This window comes from Betta splendens, chromosome 17 (assembly GCF_900634795.4).
Source record: "Betta splendens chromosome 17, fBetSpl5.4, whole genome shotgun sequence".
In the NCBI taxonomy this organism is placed as follows: Eukaryota; Metazoa; Chordata; class Actinopteri; order Anabantiformes; family Osphronemidae; genus Betta; species Betta splendens.
In genome coordinates, this window is record NC_040897.2 from 7,649,654 (window position 1) to 7,661,824 (window position 12,171).

A 12,171-nucleotide genomic window follows, 5' to 3' on the forward strand; every position below is an offset into this window, starting at 1 on the left:
AAAACGAACATCAATAGATGTTTAGAGACTTCGATAAAGAAGAAATAGGACAGAGACACGTATCTCACGTTTCCTCTTCTTTATTACCAAGTAAAACAGGTATTACATTATATTTACCTTTTCATAGATTTTCTTTCAAAATCTTTGGATGGGAAATTTACATGAAATGTTTGCATATTCTGTATCTTACACAGGAAAAGGATCAACAAAACACTGTAGAAAAAATAAAATTACAGAAACCCTCTGATTCTGAGGTCTTTGTGGATGCTCTAAAATAAGGCAAAGGAAAACTTTAGCATAGTCAACAGAAAAACTGTCATAGATTTTTTTTACAACCAGGCCCAAATTGTGAGTCAACACATTAAAAATGTGGTGTTCAAACATATAGTAATACGTTAGATGTAACATAAAGCCATGAATTGTTTTATGGATGGTAATTAAGGTGTGTTTTGTGTGCAGGTCAAACACAGGAGAATGTCAAACACCTATATTAGAAGCATGTAATGGAAATATCAATGAACACATGCCAAATTTATTGACAGTAAGTTTTTGAAGGTGCATCAACAGCAAACAGAGAGCGGAGGCAAAACGTCCCTGCTCTTAGCACGATTATACAATAACACGTATCATATCCTCAATGTAATGGATAAAGTGGTATTGCCTCAGTGAGACCGGTGATGGAGAAATGCAGATTTCATGCGGCACCGTTTGGAGTTATTCATCAACAGTAACACTTGTACGAGAAACCTACATGTAAAACAATAGATGAAGACTTGTGTTGCTGTTACATATTATCTGATGCATTATGAGTGCTGACATCAATAAACCAAGAGACAGTCACAGACACATCCATATGGCCAGAGAAATAAACATAGCTTTTTATGTACACTTTGTACACATCATATTTTAAATATTGCTATTAGAAAATGATATTAACCCGGTGGAAAAGGAAGAAAACAAAACAAAAATTAAATAGGGACGTGAATAATGCTGTCATTTTGACTATCTTTCCCCAACTACCCTTCTCAAGATCTTTATCAAAAATCACGATCAAAGGAATTGGCCATGTTTTTCAGCAGCATCAAAGGCAAGTCCTACAATCATTAGCCCAGGTCCTTATTTCTAGAACTCACCTTGTCTCCACTATATGGCACGCACACCTGGCTCTGTTATGCATTTTAAGGCCCTTTAAACAATAGTTTTGTTGCATTAACGTAATCATTTCACCTGTTGCAGTGAAAGCAGCAGCCTCCATTTTTGCAATTTTTGCCTTGTTTCAAAATGTGTCCAGTCCCGCGAACACCAGTCAAGTCAAACTGTGAAAAGTTTGATCTCTCTCAACTACCACTCATAAGTAATTTACCCTCCTATGCTGTGTCCCTGTTCAGATGATCTGCTTATAGCAAAACGCCGTCAGTAGTAATGGAAAAGGCTGCATGTGTAAAAGTACAGCATTATGTGCCTGTTCAATCCTGAGCACGTATAGTACATGCTGAAGATACTGTATTACCACATTGTGAATCTGAGGAAGCAAATATACTTTTGTGCTCTTAAAATTTCTTTAAAAGTTTGAAAGATGCAACAAAAGCTAATAAATAACATCCTGTTGCACAGGTTTGTACACAGTAAATTCAGACGGGAGCTTTTTAAATGTGATCATTATAGATTCTTGGTTACAGTGAAGGAAAGGCATCCAAATGCACAGTTTGGGTTATTTATGAAGTCTAGGACACAGAATACGTTTATTTCCTCAAATTATTTTTTAAAAATGTTATAAAATGTAATTCATGTGCTAGTTTTCATTGATCACAGTTTCAAACAACGCAATTGGGATTGAGGCACGGATATAATTTCATGTCAGAGTAGTGCCGTTTGTCATTTGAAACTTAAACTAATTCACTTGAATTTAAAGGCCAATCGAACGACCTGTGACACATCCAAGGCTCGTCTAAACTGCAAAATGAAGTCTGCTCACACAACAAGACGACAGGTCACACGCGGTGAAAGAGTCTGATTTGAGGAGGCAGTGTAAACCAGCTATTACCACATAATATAGAACATAGTAAAAATAACTGCAAATAAAGCTTATGTTATACATTTCCCATCTTTTCCACCTTGTTTAAGATTGTTTTAATATTATATAATCTATTCACATTACATACATCACTTACACTGCATTTGCATTGAGAACTGAAAGACAAAAGGAACAGAAATGAATAAGGCTGGATCACTGTTTAAATCCACGAGTATGTTAACAAACACCAGGAGCCGGGAGTTTCCCTACGTTTTACTTCATGTAAGCCAATAAATGGCCTAAGTCCACAAAACTAATGATTAGTATCACCTTGCATAAACTCAGCAGCAGTAATCTTACTGAATACGATGGTATGAAGTGAAATATAATTTCTATGTGTGTTATATTTTGTTTCTTTGTGATTCTCAACCATTAATTCTATCGGTTACTAAAAATAATGTTTTAAATGCAATAAACATGGGATGTATCCAGAGTTTTCACAGTCAAAAGCCACTGATTCTCTTGGTTCCCTTCACAAACAGCTCCACTAATTATCCGCCAAATATTTCCCTGTGAAGTAAAAAGAGCATTTAGTGTTGAGTGCCTACGTCACCAAAGACCGTCAGCCACGTTTCTGACTCTCTGAACTGACCTGCAGCAAACCTCTTCTTGACCAGCGACAGCCGGTAGCCGGTCCCAACCAGCTGGATGTCGCACCCTGACAGAGTGCTCCCCTCGCTGGTGAACTGGACTGTCAGCTGGGTGGGTTTGCAGGGACCCTCTGTCATCTGGAACCGGCCCAGGAGAGCCCCTACACCTGCGAAACACACATACACTAGTGAGAAAACACACTTACATTTCTTATGGATTACAACTATCAACTAATTCATCCAGTAATCCATGATTATTGGCATGCGTTGGCGAGTTGAAAGAGAGACAAAAGGAAACATACCTCCATTTTCAGATCTCTGGGAGAGACTAGAAATGTTCCACTGTATGGTTTGCTGCTCTGGATTCCTTTATGATACAACAATTATATGTTACAAAGGACATGTTGTGTGATAAGCATTAAATAGGAAGCTAGATCATACTACTATATTATTAATATAGCGTATACTGTAAGAATGAACTCTCACCAGGTGGCAGGTGGGATCATGGCCTGTACTTTGGCTAGGCCTCCATCCACAGGTACTAGGAAGTGAATGTTGTGCAGTGGCACCGGACTGGCCATGGCCTCAGTGTTGTACTTGTAGTCTATTCTAAGGTCGGTGTTGGTGGCGTCGCCTCGCCAGCTCAGTGCCAGGTTCAGAGGAGTGGACTGGATCCCCTCTGCTGACACCTGAGACACAGAACAAGAGTGAAACAGCTGGATGGGTCCAAACAACTGAACACACAGAGACAAGACGTGTTTTGGTAATACCTGATATTTGATCATGTCCACATTGTAGTATGTCGCCTGAGGCTTCTGCTCCGCCACTTTCCTCAGATGGCTCATCAGGTTTGGCATATTTACCCAGAACTCCTTGGTGTCTACACTGTCTGTCACAGGGTCACTGAGAAACGAGAGGAAACTATGTGATTCAGGGCAAATCAACATGACGTGAGCTTGTGGTATAATGGAGTATCATTGCATTCCTACCAGCACAGCAGCTGTGGGTTGGGGAGGACATGCTCCAGCCGGGTGTAGTTGCTGATGGTAAAGGTGAGGACAGGTTGAGTTGGGTGGCTGGCGAAGTGTCTGGTTATGCCTGCAGGGAAGGACAGGACCATCTCCCCCGTGATCTTCACAACACATCTGGGGCAGCGCAAAGGAAAACGTACAAGTGAGGATCACAGTAGAACAGGATCGCTTCATTATGAGAACCTCATAAAGGTTTGAAATGTGTTTCCTGTGTGTCTATTAATCACATTCCAGTAAAAGCTTGGAAGCTTTTAATCCAGGCTGTATCTAAACTGCAGGCGTGAGCATGAGCAGAGGATAAAATGATGCCTACTTGCTAGGATCAGCGCCTTTAAAGTAGGCATTGATAGTTTCTGTGAAAGCAGCTGCCACTGGCAGAGTGTCCTGAGGTCCCATGGTGAGTGGACTGGGTCCCCTGGAGCATCCTGAACAAACACACACATACAACAGGTTCTTCCACGATAATCCACTCCTAAGCGTGTGTGGTCTCTTCTGTTATTCTCTATTTATACAGCTCTGGCTCACACACGGAGGGCAGGGGAGTAAACACAAACAAAGGCAAACCAATAAAAGCAACGGAGATCATGAACGTGAACATGACCCCAGGCAAAACTGGGCAAGGGGGTTTCGTAACATGCACTGGTGTGACTACAGCACCGGTTCAGCTCCACTCACCTTCAAAAGCTAAATAAAACCTGCCGTGGTCGAACCATACGAGAGGCTGCGGGGCCTCTGGGAGCAGCGACATGAGGAGGAAAGAGTCATGGAGAGGGATAAGACGTGAGGGTAGGACGCAGCGATGAGCGACAGACAACATGGAATGACACCGAGTGAGGAAAATGGAGTAACGTCCTGCTGATTTACCTGTGGTGGACATGTTGAGGTCCCTTCCTAAGGTTGGAGTAGATGCTGCACTCTGTGAGGTAATGGAGGAGATGGAGGAGGAGCTCTCTGCCCGGGCTAGAGGGGCAAAAGGCGGGGGGCTCCCCAAGACCGGTGGGCTGAAGGGCCGAGTCTGGAAAAAGGGCATGAATCAGCGAGAGTCACCAAAGACTGACGAATTCAGGGTAAAGCTGTCAAATGTTTGGTTTTAGGCAGCGTCTGTCACGTCTACCAGATCTGCGATGGGCTTCCCTGGAGGCAGCTTTGGCCGCGACGATGGGCGAGGAGGAGGAGGAGGTGGGACCGGGCTCCCTCGAGACTGAGGAGTGGCAGGACGGGCTGGAGATGAAGGGCCTGAAGCAGAGACCAGCGTGTGTGTGGTGAGCACGGCCATCAAAACACAGCGAAGGAGATCTTTAATTATCAGCCCCAACATTTTGTTAGTCCACAGATCAATTGTGTGTTTGGCCTAAACTAAGTAAATTCAATTTGAATTCAATTTGGAGTATTGATTAGATCAAGAGAACACTGCAGAGGACTAATACAGAGTGTGAGGCTTCGTAATCATCCCACTAGATGTCAGTAAGTCACTCATGTAGCTAAAATAAGCACGTGATCCGACAGATCACACAGTTAAAACCTCTTCACTGATTCCTGTTCCCACTGCAGTTGTAGTGAAAATGCACTGGGACAAGAATCAGTGCTGGATCAGAATACTTCGGAAGCTTAACTACTCACTGCTGCCTGAGTAGGGCCCCGGAGAGGACATAATGGATCTATAGGTGGTTGGAGGGAGCGGGGGAGGCGTGCCCCTGAAGCTTGGAGTCAGCTCTCTAGGTGAACCCACATAGTCTGAGATATCATCCCTTAGATATGCACCGTCTGGAGTCCTCTTTCCTCCGGCGCCTCCCAGGACCAGCGGAGAAATGATTCCGGCGCGAGGGGACCGCCGCTCCGCTGGCAGCGGGGGCGCGGGGCTGACGGGGACGGGCGACGAGCAGTACTCCGCGAACTGCAGCACCTCCTCGTCGATGGCCTCCTCCTCCTCCAGGCAGGCCGGGGGCGACGGGTGAGAGCGGGGGAAATCGGGAGGCAGCGGAGGGGCCGGCGCGTCCGGGGGAGGAGGCCCCAGGACGATGGAGGGGGGTGAGTCGGGCGGCGTGAAAGGAGGAGGGGAGCCCGGCGAAAACGGGGGAGGCGAAGGGGGCGGTTCGTTGGGCGGCGGCCCGGGAGAGAGGGGGGGCGTGGAGGGAGTGGACGAGGGCGTGTCCGGGGGAGGAGAGTCGGGTGGGGGAGGGGGAGCGGGCTCGTCCGGCGGCGGGGGCCGCTCCTCCGCGAAGGTGACCCATCGGGGCGACAGCGCGTCCTCGCTGACCCGAGGGCCGTCCACGGGCCCGAACACGTCGTCCAGGTCGGGGCCCGGGGAGCTGCGGTAGGAGGCCGGCGACAGCACGTTCAGGTAGATGGGGGCGGACCTGCGCGAGGCCCGACCGTTGGGTAGATCAGCTGCAAAGACACGGAGAGCTCAGATCACGGGAACCGGAACAGGAACGTGCGATCTGCCATGAAATTGAGATTTACCAGCAGAGTCGGAGGAGTAGCCGTAATGGCATCTTGACGGAATGTTTTTGGGAGGAAGCGGAGGAGGAGCTGGAAGAAGCAGACATGGGGTCAGATGAGCTCCGCTGCCGATGCAGACAGTGCACATGATGCCGGCGGCGGCTCACCTCCCGTTGGGAAGCTTCGACTCAACAGCGCCTCCGGCTGCGACCTCGCGTCCCCCCATACGTCAGTAGGAACCACTGTTTGATGACGCGAATAAAGCTCAGTTACGTCTGTTAATGAATGCGACCACATGCTGCTTTAATAGAGGACAGACCGTCATATCGGGCATATTTGGTCTCTGAAGGCAGCCCGAAGAAGGCGGCAGTCTGCGAGAACCTGTCACTGGGAGAGAAGACATAGATGAAGAAAGAAAAGGAAGCAAATAAACAAATGAATAATAATTGTGTTTTCTAATTCCTCCGTGATTCACGTTGCTGCATGAAGGACACACCTCGGCGTGTCAGGAGCAGGACTGGGTGTGGGGGTGGAGCGTCTGGGCCTGGCGATCTCCTCACCTGAGAGGAGCCAGAGGCAGTTGTTATGGCAACGATTAGGCCATCCACATCTTCTAAGTGAATTTATAAATGGATGATATACTTACAGGACAAATTCCTTTTCATCTGCCCCTGTGAAAAGGAGGAACCAAACAGACTATTATTTAGAAATATAATAAATAGGACAGATATATAGTCACTTAAGCTGATTTGCTTTGGAAATGGAACAAAATAAATTGAGACTTAATATTGGATTGTGATTGATTGTGATCATGCCTTGTAGTCTGTCACACAACAGCCAGCAGAGGGCGTGAGCAACTCACCGGGCTGCGTCTCTGAGACCAGCAAAAAGGAAGAGAGAACAGACCTGGGTCAGAGAGTGAGTGACAGATCAGTGAAGTGGACACCGACTAAAACTGCACACACAGCACGTCCTCACTTTTACCGCTAAGCCTCAACTGCGCAGCACACATGAGCCGTGACCCCCCACGAAACCATGAGGACAACGGGAGCATCGCGTGTGGGGCTTCACTCACTGACCAGTGTGTGTGTGTGTGTGTGTGTGTGTGTGTGTGTGTGTGTGTGTGTTATGGGTACTCTACATCATATAACAGCGGTGCTTTGTCGGATGAGTTGAGACCAGATCCTAAAGGGGGCAGGAACGGTGAAGGCGGGACATGCGGGAAAGGAGGACAACTGGGCCCAAGTGAACTCATGCCATGCAAACCTACGACAGGCTTACCGGACTTCTCCTCTGCACGGTGCCCGGGTGTAAGGGGGGGGGGAGGGCAGACACAAAGAGAGATTTACTCAGATCAGAGACGTGGAGCGAACGCATGGGCTGCAGCAGAACAACTGAGGCAAAGCTCACCAGGGACGGCGACAGCGCCAGGCCTCCCACCGACGCCTTCAGCTCGTCCATGGACGGAGGGACGCACTTGGCGCTGTCCGACACCAGCGGCTTGATCTTGATCTTGAACTTCCTCTTTGCATCCTCGTCGTCCTCCGAGTCGCTGGAGGAGAAGAAGTGCTTCGCTTTGGATGCTGGTGAGCGCTCGTCAAGGACAACGTGGAGTCTGGATGAAGGTCATTCACGCGCACACACACACGCACGCACGCACGCACGCACGCACGCACGCACGCACGCACGCACACACACACACACACACACACACACACACACACACACACACACCTGTGGGAGCGCAGACCTGAAACACCACGACGTGTGGGTCAGGATTCGGCCCATTTAAGCCGAGATCACTCCCACCGCGTCTACTCTTCACTGAGAGGATATCATCGCCTTCGTCCCCGGGTCGGAGGCTGAAGCCTTCCTCGTCCACATCAGGAGAGGCCTGCGAGAGACAGGGGAGGAGAGAGGCCACAGTCACTGCCAGCAGATCGCACGCACACAACAACAAACGCTTCTGCCTCACTTCACACAAAAGGTGACGTCATCGCGTCACAGTCTGTATACGTACATATCTGTCCCAGTCAATCTCCCCATAGAAACCGTTGGGTGCTCCATTGGCCTTTTTCTGGCCAAATAAAAGAGGACATTGAGTTCCAGGTTAAAAAAGCTGAGAAAAACTATATTTATATTTAAAATATGTGTACATACACTTCCTTTCTTTCCACTTCCACTTCCTTCTTTGTCAGGTGAACTCCTGTTTAAAGAGAAATAAAAAAAAATGTTTTCATGAATGATTTTTTTTCTCTTCTCACCTGAGCTGTAGTCACTTTTAACACTATTAAATCATTTGGACCATATTTGAAAAATATCATAAACATTTTTTTACCATCAGTTAAAATGAGAATTTTTGACTACAGGGTTAATTATGTAAGAACTGAAGCTTGACTCCAGAGCTCCCGCTCGGCTCTGCATCTTCTCACACAGTCATTGAAATGATTATAAATAAGAAGGTCACCGAAATTACTGAGGAGCAGATATCACTGGGGTTTGGTTCATATTTCTGCTCCGCTGAACGAGTCAAGCCTCTGACAACAGCGTTGGGATTAGGCAGCATTTGAAGCACATTTCTAAATTCAACGAATGATTAGGTCAGCGTTTAGTCCTGTTGATTCACATTCTTCGAGTGACACATGCTGTTTCCACAGTTGTAAAGCCTTGAATGCGAACTCACGTTGCGTCTGTGTCCTTGTCCTTCTTTCGTAAGCCCAGGGCTTTCCTGGTTCGGTTTTTCAGTCCTAGCAACAGAGAAAGGCAGAAAAGCATTGTGAGAATTAATGTAAAGTTTTAAAGCCAATCATAAAATGAGCCGCGTTGTCGTTAAAATACACTATAAGGCCAATCACACAGGAGAGTAACAGGCCGCTGGGCAGGGACTCGAAGGTGAGAATGAATTAGTTAAATTATTACATGTAAATCCGAGGGAAAAGCTTGCGAGCTCTGCAGACGGAGTCCACGTACAGGCGTCGCCTCGCTGACAACATCGGACGGAACGGCGACACAATCAGTTGATCAGTGTGCACACTTCATTAGCGAGATTTGAGGGAGAGCGGGAGACGTCTACTCCGGCAGCCCGTCAGACCAACTGGATGCTAAAACCCCTGCAGCACTGGAACCCAGACGACCGGACCGGGGCAGCCCACGAAGGCAGCAGCGGGTTCTTATTATCGCAATGTCGTAATTGATACGATAATTTAAAAGTTGATTCCTGTATGACTAGTTTTTAGTCATTGATGTGACACGACAAGAGTGAACTAACAGCATGTAAGGATGAGGACATAGCTATTATGGATCTGTACAGTGAGGTACTGTCAGGTGTGTGTGTGTCTTCTGTGTGATGAGAAGTCCTGACATTGATATGTGTATAAACTAGTAATAAAGAATAGAAGCACACGGCAGTTGTTAGTCACTGCACGGTAATGAAAATCATCCTGTGCATCGGAGGAGATTTGTTTTGCGTAACCCATTTACAAAGTTCGCCCGAGGAGGACCCTAAAACAATCATTACATAGAAGGAGCATAGTAATTAAGGAGTGTGAACCTTTTTTAGGCTAAATCACAGAAACACGACTTTTAGTTAAACTGCTAAGACCTGCAAACTACAAATATCATTTGTTGTCCACCTCTGTGTCTTCAGAAAAGCTCGATCCACTCTAGTCTTGGAGGAGGATCACAGTTACTGGAGCCACAGAGAACACTCAAACTTAATGAATGCTTTTATACTCTCTATACGTGTGCATGTATATGATGTCCACCTGCTTCGCTGCTTGGCCTTTCACATATGGTCGCATGATGCCGTTTAAAGCTACAGGCACCCGGTACTTTATCAGAAACATAAAAAACATAAAACTGAATAAAGGAGCAAAATGGTGGCATTTTCCTGCTAAGGAAAGAAGGTCGGGCGTCCTTCAAAAAGCGTCAGAAGTGATCCACACATCACAGACCACATCACAAACTCCGCCTGGCAGCCTTCAGTGTGCAACTAGCAATGCACATTATGCTAACAAGATCTCTGATACTGTAAGAATGTGACGTCAGCGATGAGTATGGATTTGGAGCGTTCGAACAGAGCACGATATCATTTCAGGCTGCAGGCCCTTTGCTAATAATAGAAAGCTTCCATTACCACGTTGGCATTAATGGATGATCAAGGCCCGTGTCTGTCATGCAGGGGGGGTACGAGGCGCGATGCAGCTCCTCTGTCAGAGTTTACCAGCCTCTTCGCCTCATTCCACGACTGCTAACTTTGCTACGGCATCACTTATGCAACACGGGTGCCAAATAATGCATGGTTTAAGACTCCCTCGTCCTAGTGGCGTGGGATGAGGTTACGCACCGAGGGGGGGGGGGGGGGGGGGCAGCGGTGGAATGAATGAGAGCAGCGTCCGGAGCTGCACGTTTACGCGACCTAGACGCCGTGTTTTATAAAAGACAAGCCTCTAATCTGCACACGCCAAGGGGTAAACACACACAGACACAACAGCACGCCAGCAAGCGCAACACTGTAAATGTCAGCTCTCCTCATCTAACGCACCTTCGCTTGCACCTCATGCACATTTGGAGCAGATCTGTAACGGGCAACATCACACACACATGTTTATTAATGTAGCACTAATGCTACACTGTCATGCACGTAGCTCAGCTGGACCAGAGGTCCTTGCAGCACATCACATCACTGGATTCACTAGCTTTAATGGCCCAGCAGCACACAGGAGGGCAGGAGGAGGACGCTGGGATGCAAATGATCAAAAAACGAACAGAGAAGACGAGCACACGTTATTTACCTTGCATCATGACGGCAGATTTTCATCCTATGTGGCCCTCCAGTGTACAGGCGCAAAGAAATTTAAAAGATCCAGTCGGTCATAGGATGCCTGGGCAGGGCATAGCTAATTCTGCAAAGCTCCCCGGCGAAGCACAATGTTGATTCCTCCACCCCCCAAGGGCCCAACCCCCAGAGACTCGTACAGGGAGGAGGTGAAGGGGGAAGAGCACAGCAGCGGCGGCGGCGGCAATGGAGGACACAGTGAGACGCGGCGGCCGAGGAATATGCGGCGGACTGGGGGGGAGAGGCGGCCCTCTGTGTGTGCTCGTTAGGCCCCGGACGCCTGAGCGGGAGCGACACGCGCCATCTCTGAGTGGGGGGATGCTGAGGAAAGGCAGCGGAGGAAAAAAAAACAGTACGGCACGGAGGGAGAGCGAGGGCGAGAGAGGCAGAGGAACACTGGGAGAGAGAGGGGAGGAGGGAGCGAGTGGGAGGCTCGCTGATGTCACATCTGCACTAAGCCAATCCCTGCAACCATGGTCACATGGCTGCTGTCCCTTGATGTCTCAGCACCTCTCGGCCAGCCTCGAGCTGGCCGTCTACAGCCATATGCATCCATATTAGACAAGGCCCCACATAAAATAATGACGCTTTGCGTCGGGCTGTAAATGCTCCGTTTAAGCTACAAGTGCAGAAGTCTAAAATCATTTCATTTTTGATTTGATTTGATTTGATTTGAAAAATCCAACAGTCAACAGTCAAACTGAAATGAATTAGGCTCCATCAATTTTATGCAGCTACTATGCAAAAATTTTGTGTTTAATTTAATTCTATTTTCCACAATCTAGTTGGAGAAGGAGAGAAATAAGTTTCTTGCTGCAATGCTCTGGCTGAATATTATGAAGAGCACTTAAAACACTTAAAAAGTGTTTGAGGGCTTTGAGGCTTGAAGCAAACCTCGTAGAGACAGAGTTTAAGGTAACGTGCAGGAATTCCCTGAGTGATGCTTTATGATGGAGGTCTGTTCAAGTCAAACTAGTCCACAGCAGAATCAAAAGCTGCAGTCAGAGCTTGAAGGAGACTTAGACAAAAAGACATAATTTCTTCATTTTCAGTCATTTCTGTGAAAGGTTTTTTCCCCAATAAGGATCTGGACCAAACCTATGTTCTCCAGCACTGTGGAAACAAAATAGGAACGATTGAAGATGGTTTCTATAGTTTAGTGTCACACTGGAGCGACGGCCTGTTATTCACTGTGCA

At 47.3% G+C, this 12,171-nt stretch overlaps 1 protein-coding gene across 3 annotated transcripts; it reads right to left on the bottom strand.

Moving 5' to 3' along the window:
* Positions 1-64: 64 nt before the first annotated feature.
* sgip1b (SH3GL interacting endocytic adaptor 1b) lies at positions 65-11,367 on the bottom strand. Of its 3 annotated transcripts, XM_029131090.3 has the most exons (24): positions 10,931-11,367; positions 8,821-8,884; positions 8,298-8,343; positions 8,158-8,214; positions 7,974-8,031; positions 7,548-7,723; positions 7,419-7,430; positions 7,000-7,011; positions 6,784-6,808; positions 6,634-6,697; positions 6,457-6,524; positions 6,305-6,379; positions 6,159-6,227; positions 5,316-6,083; positions 4,810-4,931; positions 4,560-4,710; positions 4,371-4,427; positions 4,009-4,120; positions 3,654-3,809; positions 3,435-3,567; positions 3,151-3,353; positions 2,967-3,031; positions 2,667-2,831; positions 65-2,584 (listed from the first exon to the last, which is right to left on the bottom strand). In XM_029131090.3, the coding sequence occupies exons 1-24, from the start codon at positions 10,938-10,940 to the stop codon at positions 2,562-2,564; spliced, it is 2,691 nt and encodes an 896-aa protein (XP_028986923.1). In that variant the 5' UTR covers positions 10,941-11,367; the 3' UTR covers positions 65-2,561. The 3 variants fall into 3 exon arrangements, with proteins under 3 accessions (XP_028986923.1, XP_040924011.2, XP_055359823.1); XM_041068077.2 differs by lacking the exons at positions 7,419-7,430; positions 7,548-7,723; positions 7,974-8,031; ... (2 more) ...; positions 8,821-8,884; positions 10,931-11,367 and having other exon boundaries at positions 6,457-6,518; positions 7,000-7,402; XM_055503848.1 differs by lacking the exons at positions 4,371-4,427; positions 7,419-7,430; positions 7,548-7,723; ... (3 more) ...; positions 8,821-8,884; positions 10,931-11,367 and having other exon boundaries at positions 7,000-7,401.
* Positions 11,368-12,171: the final 804 nt, after the last annotated feature.

Excerpts from the sequence above, each read along its gene's own strand:
- sgip1b (XM_029131090.3), bottom strand. Across the intron at positions 8,344-8,820 it reads GACAAGGACACAGACGCAAC|GAGTTCACCTGACAAAGAAG; the intron begins GTGAGTTCGCAT and ends CTCTTTAAACAG. Across the intron at positions 6,525-6,633 it reads CCTGCTCCTGACACGCCGAG|TGACAGGTTCTCGCAGACTG; the intron begins GTGTGTCCTTCA and ends CTTCTCTCCCAG.